Raw genomic sequence first — 23,135 nt, 5'->3', positions numbered from 1 at the left:
ACTCGTAGACAGGGCAATACCGGTCACAAAATAGCTCCGGCTGAGCAGGTGGGTTTTTGTTTCAAAACAAGGCTGTCATTCGTCAGCCAATGAAATGCTAACACGTGAGGTATTGACATAAACTGAACCGAGCTTGTTACTGTATTACAATGAATTTAACATACACAAGAGCAGGCGTGCCTTCGTTCAACCAAATTAATTTAACGAACATCTAACGTACCGAGAACAAAATTGGCCGGGCTAGGAAGGAGAATATGAAAATGAATTTGGAGACGGAGTAACTGAGTCGTTTGAGGCGCACTAAGGGTCGAATCCCCTTCTTCCCATCAAGTTTACTTTTCTCTAGTTTAGAGTTTAACTCTTCTGCGTCATGACAGTAAACAACTCGTACACGTCTCACGAGTTCCAGTTTTTCAATAATTCATGAGATGTTTCCTCTATTTATCTAGTTACTTGTAAATTTGAACCAGGCTTTTTTTTAAAAAAACTTTATTTCACCCGACAATAACTGAATCAAATGGTTACAAACTGACAAAATTCTCGCAATTTCCCTGTTATAAATAAAAACCTACATAAACCCTCCAACTAGTAATATCAACCTCCCCACCTATCAAGGCTACTGCAGTTTCAAGACTTAACGGCAATTTAATTTAAAATGATTAAGCTTCCAATAATTTTATGTCATAAATAAACAAATGGACAGAAGCAAAAGCACCGGCATTATGTAATCAATATTTTACAGCCGTAACAAAAGTAAAAATCATGTGATTTACCTTTTGTCAGTGCAAAATTCTTATTTAAGTGTGCTTAAGGTCAATAAAACCTTCGAAAGTGTCTGACTTCCCCACTGATTAAAAAATGGCAAGTAAAACAAGATACATATTGACTCAGACCAAACCCGAGTAAAATTAAAGTTCAATAACAAACCATTGAAAGCATTCATTGACAACCAATCCAATTTCAAAATAAGAAAGCCAGTTGTTAAAATAAGAAACGGCTTTAAAATAAAATGACAAAATATTATTTGAAACTAAGGTTGCATTTCATTACAATGCTTAAACCAACAAATAATAGATAAATAGTTTCTCCGAGCATAAGAGTGTGCGTCCAAATCTTACATCAAACATAGAGGTTATAATTGTTTGCTTTAATTTCTTGGTCATGTAGTTACATACCACATTTATTCACGATCTCTTTAGCAGTTATTACAATTTCTGCTCAAAGCATTTGAAATTCCAAATTAAGTCTACCAGTTATTCCATCAACACAATTCAAATAAGGTTGAAAAGGCTGAAGTCAACTGTTTCTTTTCTTACAACAAATTGAATGCATTGTATCTGAATTTCTAATTGAAAACCCCTATATGAAGAGACCATCGATAGGGAAATAATTTATTACAATGACAAGTTAAATTATTTTACAATTATTAATTAATAAATAAAAAGGGAGTTTCTCCTATAGTTGTGAAATTCACCTTAATAATAAATACACTTTTTCACAATCCATACCAATTAACAACTGATGCAAATTCCATGTTCCATAGTCCCCCCTTTTCATTTCTCAATAATTGTAATATCATTCACAGACTGAAATCATAACTGTGTGTTATGTTATCATAACTGTGTGTTTGTGTGTTATGATAAAACTGGTATTTAATTAATTTGCCTTAAATGATTCCAAGCAGCTTGAATCAGCTTGCCCTGGTAAACTATCCATCCTGCTCTAGGCAAATAGATATTTTTGCCAAAGTATTGGAAAGAAAAGTTTATGTTAAAACTGTTCCTACATAGGCGAGGTGTAAAAGTACTAGTAACTCATAAATTCCTGTTTCACAATCAATTGACAGTTAATTAACAATTTCTCTTTTGTTAAACAGGCAGGAAAGACAGACAAAAAACCTAGGTAGTGAATAAATAAAAAAGACAACAAAGCTACATCCAAATAAACACTTCATTATGTAATAGACAAAAGAGAAACTGCTTGAATTTTATGAAAATGAAAAAATATCCCCATAAACTTAATAGTAAAATAATGTAATGAGAGGGACTTTGACTGCACAGAAGTCCATTCATTATTTAGCAGTCTAAGTAGGAATTGATGATCTCAGTAAAATGACAATTTGATCAATAATTATAAATAAGTTGAACAGAGGAGCAAAAATTTAAACTTCTGAGAGAGGGAAGGTGGGAGTCTTTAAAAGCTAGTAATCACTGAAGGACAGTACATACTAACACTGAAATATACCATAGGAGGAAGTTATCCTATTATTGAGAAATACTCCTCTTTATGAACAGATATATTCTGAACAACACATTTCATGAAACCCTTTTGATGAGCATTTCATTCAAGAAGTTTTCCCCACTTGCCTCATTTAAATCAAATAACCAACCTACAATCTGCATCTTGGGGGAAAGATGAAGATAGATGCCAGCTAAAGCCTTAACAAATTATGTGGCAGAGCAAAACAGATAAAATGATGGCCACAGCAATACTTTTGTCCAAAATGGCACAACTTAAATAAAGTCATATTACAACTAATGATCAGTCAACATGTTCAGTCAACAGCAGTGATTATTGATATTTTGACATTTTTCTTGGAGTCTCTCAGCCTTACCACCCAGCTTCAGCACAAAATGTGAAGTCCGCCATTCAATTTCACGGCCACAAGCTGCTTGAAGAAAAAATATGAGAAAGGAATACTCTCTAAAAAGCCAAGCCAGAAACAGCTTCCATATTGGTGGCAAGGAATTGTTTGGCTAAAGTGAAAAACAAAAGAATAGGACAAGTTGGTTAATTCTCAATTATTACTTTGAATTTGGCTTGGAAGGGTTCTTAATGATAAATCATCCAACAAAAGTCACAAATAGTACTGTTTCATCTATGTTGGGACACATTTTAACTGGGAGCTGAAATGACATGGTTTGCAAACAAACATTCAAAGGTTACATATTGTTTGTGAAATTTTCCCTAACCCAGCACTGAGAGCAGATATTCAAGAAGAAAATGATCTAGACCTGGTTATGAAAGGTTCTACTTTTCTAATGTTGGCCTAAGTTAGAAATTATCTCATTGCCCCTACTGTTTAAAACCAACAAAATAATTAAATTGAATCACTAAAAATTTGGCTAGTTTAGTACACTTAAGCATCAGCTGCCACTTTTTAGTGTTCTACTTCTTTGTATTTCAATCTTTTCAGAGTGGTCACTTCAGCTTACAGTTCCTTTTCAAAACAAGAAATTGCTACCTTATTGTCTCCAGCAGCACATATCATGAACTTCACGAGTGCTCTTTCAAACTTCAGCACAACAGTGGCAAATACTTAGCAACCAAACATGTTATACTTGCACCTTATTTAAAACAGGTTTTCTTCATGTGAACATGCTTAAATGAAAATGACGGCACAGGTAAATATCACTATGTAACGGCTACCTATGAAATATCCAGAGGCCAATGTTAATCAATGAGTAAAAGCAGGTTTTACTCAGAAGGTAGAAACTCACCCCTTGAATATATCTAAGTAAGATGTAGTCCAACAAAAATGAGACAGCAAGATGTTCAACAAAAAATAGTATGAAGCTGATTTCCCACAAATGCCACACAGCCCAACATGACATCAAACCAATAATGGGACTCTCTGTAAAAGGTTCAAACACTGCAGGGAAAGGTTCCATTGTCAGACGCAGCCTGGTCCATCTGCAGTATATCAAATTAACTTGATATCAATAACTAGAGAATGTACTTCTCATGGAAACATTGTGGTTCACATTTAAAACTAGTTAAATATTTTTCATACCAGGTTGTTTTTTATTCATAAAATAAAAGTAAAACTAGATTAAAAAATTTAGAACCAAGAAAGTCTGAACCTTAACACATAAGCCACACCAAGCTAAGAGTAAATAAACAATTCCTGGGAATAAACTTTCCCAAAAACTTTCCAAATTTGTAGTAAATAAAAATGATGTGAAGTGTGTCATTTATTGATCCTTACAGCTGTTATAAGTTAGTATTACCTATAATAATACACAATTTATACATTTTTTGTATTGTTATACAGTGGTTATAAATTCAGCCTCCTTTAGAAGAGAAAAACTGATACAGTCAGCAATTCTAACTCAGAACTAATTTGGTGCTATGTATCAAACTTAGTTGTTTGAAATAATTGTTTAAAAATATTTTTTTGTTTGTTATAAATTAAGATAATCTTCCAACAGATCAAACTGGTTGAGGTCACAAACTTTCACCTTAAAGTCACTCTGAATTATTACACCTACAAAAAAATTAATGATTATGTAGCAAACCTGATCATTCGTTGCTGAAATCTGACAAGAGAGTATGTACTTGGATTCTGTATAGCTGGGTCAGAGCTCAGAACAACTTTCATACCTCTGCAGGGAATAATGTTGTAATAACTGAAAAACTAGAAAGCTTCACATTTAATTCACAACAAACTCAAGCTTGATCTTGAAGGAGTTGGTTCTTAGTCTGCTGCAATAAAATTTGTATGAAAATGCTTTTTGTAAACAACACTATAATACAAACAGGGGGTCTTGTCGCAAAAGTTTATTCAATAAGCTTGTTGATAGTCTCTCTCAAACCCAGCATTTGGAGATTAACTGATTATTGTCAGAGCCCTTTTTGATTGATTGTAATTGTAAAATGAAAACCAAAGTTATTGCAACAGCCAACCAGAAAGGTAAATACATTTTAGAGTCTATCAGAACTCAAAGTAAAAACATGTAAAAGCCAAAAGTGCAGCAGGGCAACCAAGTCATGATTGGTCTTAGTTTTGCATCCAATTGATTCAGAGAGAGGTGTCAGTTTTCTTGACCAATCACCGAGTGAAGTCAAGCAAAAACAACACAACACTGGATAACTTTTGCCATTCAATTGAAAATTGCTCTTACTAGTGGGAGAACTTCAATGACTAGATGCACTGATTCTAATTCTTTAATTCTTTTGAGAACCTTACAGCTTGAAAGCTCTCCATGAAAACCAAGATACTGAATGTATGAAAATTCTTGCTGCTTCAGGAAAATGCCCTTTGAGAAAAGATTATTTGCTGCCAAAAGCATTTTAAATGACTAGGTCATTTAGCTTCCTCTATATAAATTCTTTATATGCCAGTAATTCAGTCTCCTCCTAAAAGTTCCTATTCTTCACAACTAAAAGAGGAAATAGCTTTTCATGTGATTTTGCTACTTCAGCCTTTTTATCTTGTCCTTATCATAGTCAAATAGGGAGATGCAGCAAAATCAATTAATGCCGATGTGTTATCTAAATAAAACAAACTATATACAAACACCATGTCATTATCTTGGTTCTGTACTGAGGTCATCTACAGCTTATGAATACTGACCTTTTATATATTGCCTTCGACATAAAGTAATCCTCTGCTATGTAGCAAGAAAACACTTCAAGGCCACCTGCACAATGTCAAATAAGGCTAAAACTCAAAACCAACAAATGGTATTGAAGATCTCTCATAGGAACATTCTCCCTGTAAAATCTCCTTCGATGATTCAAAAGATAAGCAATCAGGGATCTAGTGTTTGCAAATAATTCATAATCACTAAAAGATATAATCTCAAGTTCGTGTAATTTACCTAGTTCATCCAGAAGTGGCTTGCTGTATAGACTTGACATGCCATTTGCACATAGTAGACCAAAGCAATAAGCTAGCAAGTACACAAATGCATGTTGTGTTCCAAAGTAAACCTGTGGATAAGATTTTAATCACTCATTACAACTAAGCAACAATGTAAAAAAGAAGCAAGTTTACAAAAATATACTAGACACTCTAGGGAGTGTACTGTGGTATAAGTTCACACAGCAAGGAATGGAAAGACTCTTAAACAAGAAGGTGCGCTATAAAAGGAGAGGTGCCTTGGGTACCTCTGGATCATTTGTCAATCAATGGTTGCAGCATACAGACCACTATATTCAAAAGAGCTTGAGCTGCAGCGGATCCAAAGTAAGTGAACAGCAAAAACACTGATAAGTTTCAATGATATTCTCTCATCACAAAAATAATTTGTTGAGGTTTGTATCTCCTTCTTCCAATTGAAACCATCTTCATTAGTTGTGGTAAATTTGGAATTGGAAATGATTTGCTTTGCCATCACATAATATTACCATGGCATAATTTGCACTTGAGCTGAAAACCAAGGGGCGAAGCCAATCTGTCTATATCGTGCCTTTGTGTTTGAGAGATGACCAGATACAGTGTCAAGTGTAATTGTACTCTTCCTACACCAGACAAACCATATCCTACCTTATCAACACATGCGGCAAAATCCATACAGTTGGCAACAAAGGGTAACTATTGAACAGAAAAACATGTGACTAAAATCATGACACAATATTGTTAAAGTACACAACGAATGGTTGGGATATAGAACAGCTTTCAAGAAAGTATGGTGATATCTTAAGGGGAAAGGGTGCAGTCTGAGAATTTAAAGATGGAAAAAAGTGAATCAATGGCAGCTCTAATTTTTACCAAAGAAAGAAATAGATAACAACAGAAGAGAAGAATATTCTTGACCAGAAATCTGCTGCCCTTAGCTTTTAATTTTGATACCTGGAAATTGCATTTTCAGATTAACCTGATCATGGGCAAAACATGAGTTTGGCAGGTTGCACATTATTGGTATTGAGATCCAAGTTGACATATGAAATACTGTATCTTAATTTTCAAAACATTAAATGTTTGCTAAATAGTGTGTGACAGGCTATACCTTTCCCATAGTTAAAAAGAATAAATGTTAAATCATTTTTGCTCCTGATTAGGAATCTCTTTGAGACCAAAATTTCATCTCCTGACCAAATACTAAAAAAACTGGAGGTACTTAATATTCCTTTGATCAGAGAAGAACTGCAAACAGTTAAAAGCCACCTTAACCCAGGAGACTACAAGTCTCGATGTGGTAATATTCATTATTATTTTATGATTTTGTTGCTTAGTGTACCTCATGTAATCTTTATTACCTGATGAACCATTCCTACTCCTGGTCCCATATGAGAAACTAACTCTTGAAGAGTGCCTTGATGAACTAAAGACAGCAGTACCACAACAAAAATATAAGAATTATAATTTAGTATTTCTCAACAGAAAAACAAGTAAAAAATTGAATAATGATTTCTAAACTGCAAAAATGAATTACCTTACAATTGATTTGCAATACACAACACTAGTATAAACACAGGGTTAATTTGGAAAAAGACACATTATTGTTTCAACAGAGAAGGAAAGTGCTTTTCCTTAAAATACCCATACTGAATACTGACAGATGACCCTTCTGAACTTCAAAGGGAAAAGGTGAACCAGGGTGCCATCCCTAAAATTATTACAGAAAAGACTCAAGGAAAACTGGAATTTCCAGTGGAGTCAGGTGATAAAGATTAAAGGAAAAAAAATCTACTTCTGGGAGATGTTGCCTCCTAAAGCCAAGAAATCATTATTTAGCATTATCTTCAGTATTTAGTTCAAATAGGGCTTTTCCTGAATAAGATGACAAAAAAACCTACCGGGTTATAGAGATTATAGGTGTAATTGCTCATCAGTGTTACTTTAAATACTACTGACAAAAAATACTGTGTTACCTTTAATATTACTGTCACAGATCCATAGCAGGTCATATTTTGCTGCCTTGTAACCTTGGTTCATGTTGTTAATTTTTGGATTCACACCAATTGTCTTTGCAGCTACAGAGAAAAGTCAAGATGTAAATTGATAGTGAAACTTCATTTCCAACACTGTCCACTTTTCAGCCACATTTGTTGACTTTGTAACTTATAGAAACCTTACATCACTGGAAATGTCAAGTACAATTCTCTGGGATAACCCTAAGGAAAAGATTTAAATTATCAAGATTGGCTCTAAAATCAGCCTCTTCACTTTTGTCCTCTTTTTATATCTTTAGATTGTAACTAAACACCACAACAGACAGAAGCTTGTTTTGGGACCAGACAGCTTATTAAATGTATATATCTTACATAAATAACACACAACACTATTACATAAAAGATATTTGATGATTACACTAAACCAATGGTTCAGTAATCAGGAATAAATTACAAACATGAATGAGATTAAGATACAACTGTCTATGGTGTAGGTGGGAGGGAAACTAAACCTTTCTTAAAGTTAGAAATAAAATTGTTGGTTGTTTGCTTGCTAGAGTACTATTAACACGTGCACAGATACCTAAGCTACTTACTAGAGTAATTTTGTGATTAAAACACATTAGCGTGGTGAATAGCCATTGGCTCTACCCAAGTCTTAAGACTTATGTGCTAAACAAATTCCTCAATCTTAAAGAAAAGGGAAAATACTAATATGCACCCTGCCTGTACCCACTCCACGCCCCTCAGTCATTGATATCTAGATTCATATTAATAAAGATTAATATTCACAATAATACATGATAATAATACTTATTTTTTCTCTTTTGAAAATAAATAAAGAAAATTCTTTATGAAAATTGGAACAACTGGTACTATTAGGAAAGAGCTCTAAGCAAGTGCCATTCAAAGTGATATCTGTATAAAACAGACTCCTCCTTGACTTTTATCAGTTTCTTCTTAATAAAGGTTAATTGTGGAAGAGTAGTTAACTATTAAGTTCAAATAGAACAGAGTGAGCAATCAGCACTTTTCAAGGACAAGTGGTTTAAGGTTGATAAAATAGTACCTATATGCTAATATTAATATTTTATCAAGTAAAAAATGTTATCTTTATCTAAGGAAATAAAAAAAAAAACTCTTTCATCAGGCCTATCTACTTCACATGGATTTAAAGTGTCAAAGGGGCTAAATTTTGTTATCAGTACCCACTAGAAGTGTAAGCTAGACACAGGTACATTTTATAGGTACTTAGGCTGATGTCTGTTTAAGAAGTCTTCTTAATTTGGAGCATGATTTACACAAGTTTATTGTATTTTGTATAAACAGTTCAATGCAAGAAATTTAAAGTTGTTTCTTACAGATGCAACCACTCTTGCCATATTTTATAGTAATACCTAGACCATGAAAAAAATTTTTTTCTTATTATTTGAAGGTATGGGAGCACTATATTTTTTCGGTGACAAAGAACAGCACACAGCTAAATAATTATATATAACTCGCTACAGGTAGAACAATATTTTTTCAGTAGTTGATTTGAATATTTAATGAGACACAGGGGAGATAAAGTGAAAAATTCTTTAACAGAAAACCAGGGTATAATTTTAAAAAATTTACAACAAAATTATTCCCAAGAGATCAACATACAGCTATTGTCTCTTTCGAAAAACAAAGTAATTAACGGCATGTCTCAGTGTAGCGATTATGATAGACAACACTGTGGTTTTTGAGCAAACTTCACCTGCTAAAATTTAGAAAAATAATGTATCCTGTTGGAAATTTCGGACTGAGAACTTTAAGACTGCTACATTGTTGTCCTGGGTTTATCCGATTTATAAATTGGTGACGTTGAAAGCAATTCGTTCTACCTTAAGGGCTTCACGGTTGAGTTCTCTGATCATTTTTATGCAAATAAAACCAGGGGCCCTCCTTAAAAATGAATTTAAAATATTTTTCAACGTTAAAAGTATCGATTGTCTCCGTTTTCAAAACAGAGATATTTTCGTGCGTAACCTACCCGTAAATAATCTCGAATTCACCAGAGGATATGCTTCCATAAGTTGACGTACAATTTTGACTGCGGGATCCAGTTCATCTTGCACACAAACAAGGATCTCATACTGGAAAGAATAAGATTAGTCTGTGTGTTCAGTAAACTTCACTGAACTTAACTTAGGGGCACATATTTCAGTTTGACTAGAGTCTCAACCAACAACCCACATGTTACAATAAAGAAAAACAAATAAGGCTTAAAAAGGGTAACAATAGGATATAGCGATACAGCATTGAGAACGAAAAAAAACATAGCGCCCAAAATAACACAAATCTCACCTTAGGGTAATTTAGTTCGAAAAAGCCTTGAAGATTTTTTATCAGATTAGGCTCATCTCCGACCAAAGGCTACAAGGGAAAAATAAACTCATGAGCGAATTATTTCTTGGGTCGCCAACAGAGCAAAACAGCTCTTGAGTCTCAAAAGTAAGCTCATTTAGCATAAGTATTGGCGGATCAATAGCTGACCAACGCATTATTTAATATAAAGCTATAATGTTTAAAGGATACCTTACCTTCAAGATTGAAACCCCCGGAAGTTCTTTATTATTGACAGCGGGAGTAGATTTATGAAGGTGAATCTTACTAAAACATAGCACATTGACAAATTAGTAAATGTACCAAACAGTACGCGAAGTTGAGCGGAATATCAAATAGCGTGGCTTTGCAAACACTGAAGCAAATGATACTCACGCTGTTGCTATAGATATTAACTGAAATAATGCTAGTACTATCCATAATAATAAAAAAGAGAAGGCTAAGAGATCTGCAGCGCTTGGCGCGTAAATCTCCTCTAGGTCCCCAAACGTGGAAGCCATCTTGAAAATTAACCATACTTTCCGCCTGCGCTCGGGCCGAGAAAGCTTGCTAGCCTCTGATTGGCTCGTTCTTTCAAATCTGTAAAATGGATTGGTTAAAACTTCCCGCCCTTTTTGAGGTTGCAATAGTACAGTGACGTGGCTTGAGTCGTTTACCATTTGCGCCTACCGGAAATGTAAACCAATGTTTATTTACCTTGGAAATCTCTTGGAAGATATCTCTGTTCCGATATAAACAATATCAAGCAATCATTACCGGTGTGTTGGAAACCACTTTTACTGCCTTATTATAGTCGTGGACGATATGATTCTCGTTCTTCAGCCCAAAATAAATGCCTAGTCTATTTACACGTAGAATCTATCCGCTTGCAAACATCAGTGTCCTGGATAATTCATGATTGACCGAATACAGTTATGAAACTTTCGATAGAACCAGACAAACGGTATAACTCAGCGTATGCTCTCCATATAAAAAAAGAAAATTTATTCACCTCCTGGCACCTCCCACACCGTTCCCTTCCCGACAGTCAACCTTCTTTCTGGGGGCAGCAAGCAAAGCTTTGGTCAGCGGCTTATAATTGACCAGTGTAACGGTCGTGTAGTAAACGGAAAGCGAAGAAACGAAATTTCATGAAATGAGCATCACAAGTCTTGATATCTTTTTTATTGCGCGTCGGTACAGTTGAATTCCTTAGGATGGATTGGGAAAGCAAGTTTTCTTCCATTGTACGTGAAACTGAGACGAATTTAGCAAGAGTTAGGGTAAGAAGGTTTCGTGTTTAGAAAGATTGTCACACATTCCTTCAGTCGCTCGTAACGCTTCTCAAAGCTTCAACGTAGCACAAAAACCCTTCTTCTCCGGTTGAATTCGGACGGAATTTAACGTTCTTCCAAATTTTCTTAAAGCATGTCTGTTTATATCTCAGGATCGCTTAGGTTCTGGTAGAGGCAAACCAAAAGCATTCCCCGACAGGTCAAGTGGAAACCATTTTGGCGGTGAGAATATAGTGTTTTCATTGGCTGTTTCGTTTCATTAATATTAATGATTTTTTCAACATAAGTAACATATTGCCATATGTCACGACGAGTGATGAAAACATCTGCGAGACTCCGACAAATTTCAATATTTTGCGGTAATTGAGGTAAATCATTTTTTAATCTTTCCATAAATGTTTTTCATGGTAAGTTTCAAGAATCACCCTTGACAGTTAACCCCTCTAAGATCCTGAGATCCAATTAGTTAATCTTCCATTTTGAATCTTGATAACACTCAATATTAGCGAATGAACTTGTTTATTCACAACTAAAAGAAGCAGATAATAATTGGCAGTCAAATATAGTTACACAGTATTCTATTTGGGTAGCGTAGAACATGAAAGATTTATTAAAAAAATGTTGAGATTCTCGTCTTGTTTTTTATTTGTTTATTTGTTTATACACTTGATCCAATTTTTCTTTACAGCCTGTGTCCAAAGAAAGTGGGGAGAGGCCTCACATCTTAAAATGTTATAGCATGGACACATACATAAGACTAACTTAGACAATCAATTTCTGGTAACTAAAACCCTTGCCAACAATATCACTGTGCAAACTCAAATCAAATTACTGGTAGATCAGGATAGAACTGAGTCAGTAGATAATGCCATCCTAACACGTCAACAGGCAATCTTCACTCTCAGGCCACCAGAAGTCCATTTCAATCCTCTGTGGCATGGGACTTACCAAGCAGCTTATACAGTCCTGTGAAAACAGCTGGCATGGCAACCAGTGTTCCATCTAGTCAGGCATCACCTGCTTTGGTGAATGCATTGTTTGAAAGGGTTGAGGAACAAACTGAGGTATATTTTATAAGCATAGTGTACTTGCAGCTCTTTTAGATGTTTGAAATAGATAAACAGCAATAGGCCATTTTATAGTTGTGTACTTAGTTGCCAAGCCTTTGATATGGAGTGAGACTAAAGGTGACCTTGTTGTGATAGTATCTAGTTAACATGATAACAAAGTAATTTGCATTTAAAAAGCAGCAAGGTTTGTATCATAACAAGGTCAACCTTAGCCTTACTCCTGTTCAAAGGCTTGGCAATCAAGCACACAACTGTAAATTGGACTATTATTACTGGACAAGACTGCAAATATCACTTTTGAAGAATCAATCTTTTTTTTTTCTTTGTGATGTTTATTTTATTGATTAGTTGCAATTTACCAGTAGTTACATTGGAAAGGTTAAGATAAACACTTCATACAAAATTAACTTTTGATAGCTTGCTGGTCTAAACACAGTTTTTGTGGCTATAAGCAAAAGGTTAATATTGCTGCCCCTTCTGAGTAGATTAGTTTAAGCTTAATGTGTTGATCAATTCGAAGCTTCAACATACTCCCCTCCAGGCAAATGCCCTGCCCCCAGGTTATTTGAACTTTGGAAGATTGGTTTGTTCAAATTCCTTCCCCTGGGGCAAAAATTGGGCTCAAATGCTAAGCACAAGTTTTTCTTGGATGGTTGTCTTAGTGATCGCAACAAATGTTGAAGAATTTAGCAAAGTCTCGCATTAGTTTTTGGTGCTGCTGTTTGGTTTTTGCTTGAACGAACATCATTCTACAATGTGAACATTTTCAAGCCATTTGCTCACAAAAATGCACTCTTATTATTTGTAAACTCCTCCATAGTTAAAATTAAACCCAACAAAAAATTACAAAACGATGACCAACTTGGGTTTTGTTCTTGAATTTGAGTAAGACTGAGTATGCTTTAATCTTTCTGCTTGTCTATTGAAGATGGTGAATCAGCTGAGTGATGCAGTTCAAAAGCTTCTGAAAGAAAAAGATGTACATGCTGCAGAAATCAAGAAAATGAAAGGTTGGTTTTAGTTTTGGCAAATTTCTGTTAGCTTGGCCTAATTTAGGTTTTATATGATGTTGCCTTGTACAGTCCAAATTCTCTTAACAGTTTACAAAGATTTGTAAGCAGGCTCATGTGCTGAGAGTAAAGAAAAACTCAACTACATGTGGCTGTAACTTAATTGTTTTGTCTGCTAAACTTGCTTCTACTATTCAGATTATGGTCATGAAAGTTTTTAAACCAAGGGAAAAATTTGAACTTCAGTATGTCTTCATGATCTACAAAGGTTTTTCTGAGCTACGTTTTTGTTATTTTCATTTGTTTCTGTTCTTGACAACAGAAAGAAAAATTTGAAGGACAGAGTTGAATGTAGGCACACTGATTAATACCAAATAGTTAGGATTTACCACTGTTTTCCTTACATGAATTGGTGTTGGTCATGGGTAGTTGATGAAAAATGTATTATTTTGTCTCATGATACTAGTATAGGTAATCACACGATCTTGAGTGAAGTTTGGAATAAAAATGCATAAGTAAATTTTTTCATAGACTAACAAAATTGCATGAGCCCATAGGGTGAGTGCAATTTGTGGTCTTTGAAAAAATTTGCAAGTGCTTTTTTATTCCAAATTGCAGGAGAAAAATCATATGATTACGTATTAATAATATACATGAAAAAATAAGAGATAGCTCATCATAATTATGCAGAGGCAAAGTGCATGCATCAAGTGCTAAAATGATTTATTCAAACCATGTGTCTGGTCAAAACAGCTGTGTATGATCAAAACAATAATATATAATGATACTTTTACATCTTTAAGGCACAAAAAAAGTTCAAAGTCTGGCTAAACAGTTCAAGGAATTGTTCAGTCTGGTTTGCTTCTTCTTTGCACTGAATTGACCCTCTTCTGCATCAAATTACCTGAAAACTGCATTTATCTTAACCAATCAGAACTGAGTAATTTTTTCATGTATCTTATTAAGCCTTTAATCCCCAAGATCTAATTGTTAATTCTCCCCTCTACCCATTACACATTTCTTTATAAATTAAGTCATGAGAACTTGGAGTTTGATCAAGATAACTTCCACTTGGTATGTTTGAGTATTCTTATGACTTGGAAGAAGTTACATGTTAATTGCATCTGAAAGTTACAGAGTTGACAGTAAGAACTGACATTTTTGGGAGGGTGTTTTAATTGGAGTTCCTATTTGTTGATAACAAAGTTGTGATTTTTGTCTCAACCTTTGTCGCAAATTAATTAAAAGTGTTTTTAATTGATTTGGTGATGTAGATGAAATAAACAGACTGAATGATAGGCTCAGAGAAAGAGGAGTGGACCTTGAAACAGAAAGAAAACTAGAACAAGTACGTGTACCCTCTGTTTTGAATTCTATTCAATTTTTATCTAAGGCTGCATCCCTTCTAAAATTATTCCTCTTTTCCTCATATTTCTTTTGGATATGTATCTTGAGTTTACATGATTATTCTATACATTCTGACGAATGATTTAAATTTAATATTTAATATCATTTTAATAAAACTATGTTGAGAAACATAGCTGACTTTCTTGCTCCTAATTGGCAACATGGGTTTGTTATCAAATTTAATTTTGTAACAATTTCTTGTGTTTCAGTTTAAACGTGATGTATTCAGTCAGTTGGATATGGTACGAAACCAAACTAAGCTGAGCCCAGATGCTGCTGGAAACAATTCTCGTTATAGTAATGACTCAGTGGTCATGAATGAGGCGTAAGTAGGCAAGATACAAAAGAAATTTAACAATATATAATGACTAACTTCTTAGGGTATGTGTTATTTTAATTGTGACCTGACTTTCCTTAGAGTCTGAATTTAATTCTAATGCATTGGATAGACTAGCCAACACATTCTGCAAAGAATATCAGCCATCGAAGTTTGTTTCAACTGATAAAGGAATGGTCAAGTACAAAGGAAGACTTGGCTTCAAACAGTACATGCCCATGAAGCCTGTGAAATGGGTGCCTGCTGATGCGACGAATGGTTTTGTAAGCACAATGCAAGTCTACACAGGCAAAAATGATGGTGGCCAGCCTGAAAACGGTCTTGGACATTGTGTTGTTTGCAACCTTGTGAGCAATCTGAAGGGGAAAAATTATCACATCTTTTGCGATAATTTTTTCACTTCAGTTTGACTGGCTAAAGATTGACTGTCCGACAAACTCTATCTTTGTGGAACAACACGTGCCAATAGAACTGACTTTCCTAAAGACTTAAAAGCCAACAAGCCCGAAGTGAAATCGCTCCGTCATGGTGGATCTGTCTTTCGTAGGAAAGGGAACATTGTTGCATCCATGTGGAAGGACAAAAAAGCTGTGGCTTTTATAAGTACCCATTGCAATGCAAGAGGAAACAAAACCATACACAGAAAACAGAAGGATGGAACCTACATTGAAGTTCCTTCTCTCCTGGTGGTAAAGCCTTACAACCAATACATGGGGGGAGTCGATCACAGTGATCAAATGTGGCAATATTACGATACATCACGACGGGCAAATAGATGGTGGTGGTATCTGTTATAGTTTTGTCTGGATGTAAGCATTGTGAATGCACATATTTAAATGCAAATTGTGGATAACCATCCAAACTTCACACAGCTTCAGTTTTGCATTGAAATGGTGAAGATGCTGATCGGTGACTTCTCATCCTGGCAACATGCCATTCAAGAAGGAACTGTTCAGACTGGACATTGGCCTGTAAAAATGAGTAAGGGAAGATGTAAGAGATGTTTGAAAAGAAAAAAGACAACGTTCTGTGGGATGAGATGTGATTCATGTGGTGAGAGGTTCTGCTTGGATTGTTTCAAGAATCACAGTACGGAAGCCTGACATGGCACGAAATTTAAATGCCTTGAACAATGAACGCTCTTTTGCCTCGGTTATAAAAACACTTTAGAAGACATACCAGTAATTTTGTTTGTGTTCTTTTCAAATTGATCATTTTTGCTGTAAGTATTTCTGTAAAATATTTTTGCTTTACCTACCTTATATTGAAAAAATTACCTACTACAGCATATATGCTTTCGTTCATTGAATCAAAATGATGTTAAGAACAGTTTTGTGTGTTGCATGATTTTGAGGTTTGTTTTGTCAACTTATTTTCTCATATTGGAGATGTTACTTATCTTAAATGAAAACTTCAATTTCTGAAGAATAAACTTTCTTGCATTGCTTAGTCTAAGAAAGAAGAACAGTAAAGGATGATTAAAGTATTACTGATCTTTGTTAGAGTTTAGTGCCTTGCAATGCTAAGAGGTTCAAATGGGTTAGATCTGACCTCATATGTACTATCTGGTTCTCCTAAAATAAGACTTGAAAAGACATAACTGATATCAGCCTCTAACCATACAGTCTTAACTCTTTAAACCCTAAGATTGACTGGCTTTTAATTTCTCCAGTCAGTTTCATCCTTTAATCAAATATAAAGGTCATGCGAATAAAAGAAATGGTGGCCTATTAAGTAGCCCTTGATTGTCAAACAAATTCTCCTTGTCAGTAATTTAAGAAACACGAAGAGAAAAGTGTGGAGAATAATTGTGGATATCAATGTTAAAGGGTGTAAATGATGAACGTTCTTACACTGACTAGTTGATTTACAAAGGCTTCTAACTGATCTCCATAACGTAGTAGTAATAATATTATAATTGTGCCTGTAATTTAGAATTTTATCCTGATTTTGTAAAACCCTTTACAGGAAAAGAATGATTGAAGAAGAAACAGAGTCTTTACAAAGGAATATTGAGCACCTTAAAACAAGACTGGGTATGAAAAAGCCACATTGCTACGTTGCATAAGTTTTAACAAAAATTTTGTCAAAAATTGTCATGTCACTCCAAACAACAGTATATGTATTTTTTAATGAAGCACACACACTTTGGACCACATGTCTGGAGTGCTCAGTCGTGTAATATTTACCTAATCTTCCTTGTATCTTACATTTCTTATCTTTGTTATGTAATGAATAAAAACAAAACAGGTAAAATGGAGCTTGAGCTACACTCTACAGTTGCTGATTCCAGAGATGTTCTTCATAAACAAGAGAGGTTGGACAAAGTAAGTTTCTGAATTTAACACTTGATCGTGTAATGTGATTAATAGTTCTACTTGATTGGTATCTTTCTCCAAACAGGTCGGTTTTCTATGTTGATCTAGGATCCTTATGTTCCACTTCATATATTGTACCACTGCGACAATAGATTCCTCTTGAATGATTAACTATTATAAACAATAAGTACTTTCTTCCATTGTTTTTGTTTACATTTAAAAAGTGTATTTAGTGTTTACATTGGGTTATAAGGTATTGATCAGAAATATTTTTTGTGCAGGCTTTGTCGTCACTGTCAGAGAATCAGCGCTCACAATCAAGAAGCCTAAGCAGCATTGTTGATGAGAGACAATCTGACTCATATGAGATACAGCAACTTAAGTAAGTCATCTTAGGAACATTTGTAAATACACAGTTTGATCCTCTTATGCTTAGGAATTAATGAAGAAAATATTAATGCTCATTGGCAAATACTCTTGTCAATGAATACCGTGAATTGCTAACTGTAAGTATTGATATAAATATTTGTCTTATTGTTTATTTTGTTTGTTTTGTAATCAGTGATACATGTTTTTGTTTACATGCAGACACCTTGTAAACAAAGTGAGCAATCAATATTCTGAACTAGAAACAGAACTTCAGTCCAGCATCAGGCAATCAGGAGTTTCAAGTGAGACATTTAGAACCCTGTGAAGAATAGTCTTGTCAAAATTGAAACTTTCCTAAGTTTTCAAAAGATGATAGAGTAATGTTATCATAGTTTTCAACCTGTTTTGTTTTGAGTATTAAGAGGCAAGTAATCTTCCTGGATAAGATGCCAAAATGTTGTGCTTATTTTGGCGCTTAGCATGGATGTCAGGGGAGGGAGAATTTTTTTAAAATTACTTTCATCATGAAGGTGAGGGACACACAACAGTGTGAGGCTCCAAATTAAGTGTGCCCTTAACCCTTTAACTCCCAAGATCTCATTAGTATAATCCTCTAACTGATATTTTTCTTTATTCTCATCACTTGTCTGCTTGATATTGTATTGATATTGTGAGGAGAAATTCTGTCTTGGTCACTTATGGGAGTTAAAGGGTTAAGAGAGGCACTGTGAGAGTGAAGTGTCTTGCCCAAGAACACAATGCATTGTCCCGGTCAGGTCTTGAACCTGGGCCTCTCTCTGCACCTCCCAGTTTAAGACAACACAGATCACAGTCATGACTACAAATATACTGAAATATAAGGAGTATGTGGTAAAAATTTCAAGGAACAATTTTAATCCTCAATGTAGGATCCTGGGAATAATTTTCTTTATTTATTCATTTATTTGTTCAAGTTTAGTTTTAAATTTCTAATAAATTAGCTATTTGTGGAACCTTGGAAAAAATGTAAATCATTCCAGAAGTTTGAACGGGAAGATTTGCAATGGGCAATAGTTTGAAGTTCAAATTGGGGATCATTTGTAGTCCTGGAAGCATGTGGGGAGGCTGTACAGATTTCATTTTGTGAAACCCTCTTAGTAAGGCACTTTCTGTTCTGTTCACCATACAGGTAGCAACTCTTCTCTGAGACAGGTTCGACCACGCTCAACCAACCAAACCACAATGACCAATGGTGCCTCCAAACCAAAGAAAAAAGCTGTCAAACAGAAATCTAAGGGAGCTTCAGATGATCTTGTCTTATCAAGTAGTAGTGATAGTGATCTAAGTTTGACAACACTTGATGCCAGCAGCCCCAGTGATACAGACCTAACCTCCCTGCAGCTTGACAGATCATATGCAGGCACAGTACCTAGAGGTAGGAATAGCAAAAATAGTTCAGATACTCTAGCAGTCTTGTTTCCACAGTCTTTGTTCCTCTTGATGGGAATGTAGATTGTCACTTTATCAGCACAGTATGGACCTTGTAGTGCCAACTGCATCACCAAGGTCTAACACAAGTGGTAAAGGAAGAGATAGAATCTTTCCAGCCTGGCAGCTTTTTAGACCTTCTCTGAATTTATTAAGTGTCAAAACTGTTTCATGCTGGTTATGGGAAGGGAGAGTTCTATTCCAGAAAGAAATATTGTCATCAGTGACAATTTTTCCATTAGTGTCAATCTTCTCCAAATAAAATTTATTTATGCTTGCATAATGTTCATTTCAATGAACCTTTTTGCCTTTGATGTTCTTTTAGATTTTATACTTAAAAAAATACATGCAATTGGGAAAATAACTGTTTTTTCTTTGTAGGAGGGTCTGGAAATGGAATAGGAAACATTTCTAGTTCATCACTGAGTTCCCTAGATTCTGATGATCTGCTTAAATAACTGTCACATTGAGATCAAAAGGAATATTATGTGATATAATATTTACAATGCTCTCTCCAGTGACACAACTAATTGCACTGTTTTTATTTGTTGTATGCATAAAGTGTTAGCAAAGCAACAGATTGCAGGCAAAAAGACCCATTAATTGTAATAATTCAGCTGAATGAGACAAGTACAGTAGTTAGGAGTTTGCTTGACGCCTACAGGCAGAGACTTTTTTGTAACTGATAATGTATTCTTTAATAAATCATTTTTTTACACAGTGGTGAGAATGCAGTTGTTCATGTTGGCTTAGTAGTGAGAGTGCTCGCCTTCCACTGCTGTAGCCTGGGTTCAATTCCCAGATGTGGTGTCACATGTGGGTTGAGTTTGTTGTTGGTTCTTCTTGTTGCTCCATGGGTTTTCCTCCAGTTCTCCAGGCTTCCCTCCTCCACAAAAACCAACATTCCAAATTTTAATTCAACCTAGTATTACTGTATCGTATAATCTAACTGACAGAAAAACACTAGAATCTTACAAACTCAACTACTTCATTAAACAACTAGTGATATTCTTAATAAGGAGTGACTCCTAAAGGCAGTACAGTACTTATGCTCAATAAACTTACTTAAGCCCACTACAGTCTGTATATTGGCTCACCACTGGGCCAAACTCACAGTTTCCTCCAACTTTTCTTGAACTTAGCAATCTTCCACTGTAGCTCTCTCTCTCACCGTATAGCTTTCTAAACAGTTGGTCACTCCCAACAACAATAACAACTACTATGTAACTGAGTCTGTATAGACATTTACAAAGTGCTCTTGAATATTCCAGAAGCTTATAAAAGAACTATTTTAATGGTATTTTGGTAATAACTGTGACTTGATGAAATGTTCAAGTAAGTTCTATGGTACACATTTTGGCATGACTAAGCAGTCTGGAGATTTCTAGAAGCTTCTATTAAGAACAACAATTACTCATAACACTGGAAACAGATAAGAAGAGCCACCTCGTGACCTCGTGGAGTGTCCACTGCTAAATTCACATTCCCATTCACACGTTGCATGTTGTTACAGTAGCAAATTTCAATAGGAAATTTGTTTAGGGAAATTATAAGCTATAAAAGCCAGAAAAATGTTAAAAACAATCACTCAATTAAATTTCAAGCAAGATTGTCATACCTGTTAGTGCTCACAATTAACCATAAAAGGGAAGACAACAGTTTAAATGGGAATTTATTCCATACCAATGACTTTGCTTTGCCTAGATAAGTTTTACCATAAAGGTATTTATCTTGATGCTTTTGTTTAAATGGTTTTTAGTATTATTGAACAACTTCAATAGTGAAAACTCATTATCAGTTAGCCCTTTATTCTAAGGGTTGATTACCAGCCAAAATTCACCTGGCAGTCCCCCTTTTTTTAGCATGGGAAATTGATAGCTTTCAGCCAGTGACTCACAATTTCCTTGGCAGTTCCCTTTCCCAATTATGTTTGCCATCATGGTCCCAACCTTAGGAGAAATAACCCTAGCATACATTAACCTCATACCACAGAAAGAAGGCTTGCCTCTATTAAGGTCTTGTACATCCTTATGACCACCATACACATACAAAGGGTAGTATAAAAAAATATTCATCAGAGGTTTCAATTCTTTGGTATATTACCTAAAGCAGGGGGTTAATATGTTCCTTAAAAAGATCCTCAAGTTGTAGTTCCATAAATCTTTCTTTTAGTTGTGAGGCAGATTTGCATTCTTCTTCGTCAAAGTCAGAAATCCTACAAATTTAAAAAGAAAGGTAATATGACTAGTGATGATTATTACATAGCTCTATAACTGAAGAGTAGTGGGCTGTAAGTAAGGGTGAGCCAATGTTACCATGGCAATGAGAGGGAAAGTCAAGAGAAGCAGAATATCAGTCACTTGGAGGAATAATGTGAGGGTTTGTTTTAACAAATCAGTCTAAATATAAACTTTCAGTCTATCCCTCATGAAGAAGCATGCTCCAGAAAAAAGTTTAATTTGTATCTGCACCATATGTATGAATATATAGAGTTATTAAATGGACATTGTTTTCAGCATTGATCCCACTATTTGAATCTTGCTTTCCAAATACGACCCAAGCAATTAGAAATTTTCTTCCACTGTGGTCAAAATTTTACCATTGATTCCACTATTTTGAATCTTGCTTTGCAACCTGGATGCTGACATGATACCTAAAAAGTCTCACTGACTCCTCTTTTTTCCTTCTCTAGTCAATCTGTTCATGAGCTACACAAAAAGGCATTCTTGACTCAAATGATGACTTTTTGTGCATAACAACAGTAGCAGCTGTATAAGAAATAAGCATTGTAGTTTTGTGTGTGCAAGTTACTGTCTCTTTTCAAAATTGTGGCATATTCAAACACAATTTGTACATTTTGATTAAAACTTTATAATGGTAACAAAAAAATTGTGTAGTTTTCATAACATTCTTTCCCCTTAAACCAGTCTCATACCTTTTTGGTTCTAATTAAACAAAATTATCTTAAATTTGATGATGAAAAAGGCTTGATATACAGTTTTTTTTATTAAATAGACCTCACAGTTTTGATTCATTGCTCAACACTCTTACTGACCCACTGGATATTGTTCGCATAACACTTGTTAAAGTGGTACATGTTTTAATATTTTTACCTCAAATCGCGTGGAGCTTGTTCTTGCACCAAGACATTCATCATTCTCTCCTTGCATGGTTTTCCAGAAGAGTCAACGTCAACATTGCAAGTTTTATGCTTTCGTAAATATTCTTTGACATCACTAGCATCCCCAGTCAGCAAAAGGAAGATGAAAGCATTTAAGAGGAAGAGTCTTCCAGTTAAATTCAGCTCGTTAATCCAACGCGTTATGGTTTTTATGTAACGATTTTTACTCCGCATGTGGTCTATCTTGAATAAAATCATGATTTCATCTGCACAGTAACTACCATTTGTGCACTGTGATGCTGCACTTGTGTTGTCAAAACATAAAAAAGCTTTAGTATTCTCTTGCAGCCACAAAACCAGTTCCATTATCATTGGCTCGGAACTTGAACGACGAATATCGTTTGCAAACTCCAATAGATTTTTTCGCAAAGAATTCAAGTCTTTCTTTGACATTTCCGCGCATGATAGTGATATTTCTGGCAATTTTTGGGGATACTCATCTGAAATTACAACAGTCATTTCCACAACGATTGAAACAGGACTGTTCCCCTCTGAGAAGTCTCGCCCTACGACACAACTGACGGAAATTTTGAAAGAAATTGGTCCTGAGGTTTTCTCAAGGACATCAAATGATGACGGATTCACCAAGCAAAACTCTTTAGGGTTACAAAAAATAGATTTCAGGGCCATAACTTCATCCAACACTTCTGGCGCGAACATGACAGTTTTGTGCCAGGCGTTGCTTTCCTCGCTCTGAAGAAACTGGTAGGGA

At 35.0% G+C, this 23,135-nt stretch overlaps 3 protein-coding genes across 7 annotated transcripts; 1 reads left to right on the top strand and 2 right to left on the bottom strand.

Moving 5' to 3' along the window:
* Positions 1-1,130: 1,130 nt before the first annotated feature.
* LOC113677118 (ceramide glucosyltransferase) lies at positions 1,131-10,533 on the bottom strand. Its single transcript, XM_027193871.2, has 12 exons — positions 10,366-10,533; positions 10,188-10,257; positions 9,952-10,020; positions 9,638-9,740; positions 7,600-7,701; positions 6,985-7,049; positions 6,272-6,319; positions 5,604-5,715; positions 5,357-5,423; positions 4,299-4,385; positions 3,501-3,693; positions 1,131-2,756 (listed from the first exon to the last, which is right to left on the bottom strand). The coding sequence occupies exons 1-12, from the start codon at positions 10,488-10,490 to the stop codon at positions 2,559-2,561; spliced, it is 1,239 nt and encodes a 412-aa protein (XP_027049672.1). The 5' UTR covers positions 10,491-10,533; the 3' UTR covers positions 1,131-2,558.
* Positions 10,534-11,054: 521 nt separating this feature from the next.
* LOC113677123 (uncharacterized) lies at positions 11,055-19,962 on the top strand. Of its 4 annotated transcripts, none has more exons than XM_027193881.2 (12): positions 11,055-11,252; positions 11,417-11,486; positions 12,153-12,328; positions 13,263-13,344; positions 14,619-14,692; positions 14,961-15,076; positions 17,057-17,124; positions 17,339-17,415; positions 17,688-17,788; positions 17,995-18,077; positions 18,944-19,174; positions 19,624-19,962. In XM_027193881.2, the coding sequence occupies exons 1-12, from the start codon at positions 11,187-11,189 to the stop codon at positions 19,698-19,700; spliced, it is 1,221 nt and encodes a 406-aa protein (XP_027049682.2). In that variant the 5' UTR covers positions 11,055-11,186; the 3' UTR covers positions 19,701-19,962. The 4 variants fall into 4 exon arrangements, with proteins under 4 accessions (XP_027049682.2, XP_027049681.2, XP_089043985.1 ...); XM_027193880.2 differs by having other exon boundaries at positions 18,944-19,189; XM_089187859.1 differs by lacking the exons at positions 11,055-11,252; positions 11,417-11,486 and adding an exon at positions 11,532-11,632.
* Positions 18,688-23,116, bottom strand: LOC113677122 (RWD domain-containing protein 3). 2 transcript variants are annotated; one of them, XM_089187862.1, is made up of 3 exons: positions 22,356-23,116; positions 21,346-21,457; positions 18,688-19,183 (listed from the first exon to the last, which is right to left on the bottom strand). In XM_089187862.1, exons 1-2 carry the CDS (start codon positions 23,081-23,083, stop codon positions 21,346-21,348), a joined length of 840 nt encoding a protein of 279 aa, XP_089043988.1. In that variant the 5' UTR covers positions 23,084-23,116; the 3' UTR covers positions 18,688-19,183. The 2 variants fall into 2 exon arrangements, with proteins under 2 accessions (XP_089043988.1, XP_027049679.2); XM_027193878.2 differs by having other exon boundaries at positions 18,688-21,457.
* Between the last annotated feature and the right edge of the window lie 19 nt (positions 23,117-23,135).

This window comes from Pocillopora damicornis, chromosome 11 (genome assembly GCF_964200805.1).
Source record: "Pocillopora damicornis chromosome 11, jaPocDami1.2, whole genome shotgun sequence".
Taxonomy (NCBI): Eukaryota; Metazoa; Cnidaria; class Anthozoa; order Scleractinia; family Pocilloporidae; genus Pocillopora; species Pocillopora damicornis.
Note: the sequence above shows the minus strand (reverse complement) of the source record. Positions and strands in the feature narration are given on the sequence as shown.

Coding starts and splice junctions, on each gene's coding strand:
- LOC113677118 (XM_027193871.2), bottom strand. CDS start 10,490: ATGGCTTCCACGTTTGGGGACCTAGAGGAGATTTACGCGCCAAGCGCT. Junction 7,702..9,637: donor GAATTCGAGATTATTTACGG/GTAGGTTACGCA, acceptor TTTTCTCTGTAG/CTGCAAAGACAATTGGTGTG. Junction 3,694..4,298: donor TTTCAGCAACGAATGATCAG/GTTTGCTACATA, acceptor GATATACTGCAG/ATGGACCAGGCTGCGTCTGA.
- LOC113677123 (XM_027193880.2), top strand. CDS start 11,187: ATGGATTGGGAAAGCAAGTTTTCTTCCATTGTACGTGAAACTGAGACG. Junction 14,693..14,960: donor CAGAAAGAAAACTAGAACAA/GTACGTGTACCC, acceptor CTTGTGTTTCAG/TTTAAACGTGATGTATTCAG. Junction 19,190..19,623: donor TGCAGGCACAGTACCTAGAG/GTAGGAATAGCA, acceptor TTTTCTTTGTAG/GAGGGTCTGGAAATGGAATA.
- LOC113677122 (XM_027193878.2), bottom strand. CDS start 23,083: ATGTTCGCGCCAGAAGTGTTGGATGAAGTTATGGCCCTGAAATCTATT. Junction 21,458..22,355: donor CAAGCTCCACGCGATTTGAG/GTAAAAATATTA, acceptor TTAAATTTGTAG/GATTTCTGACTTTGACGAAG.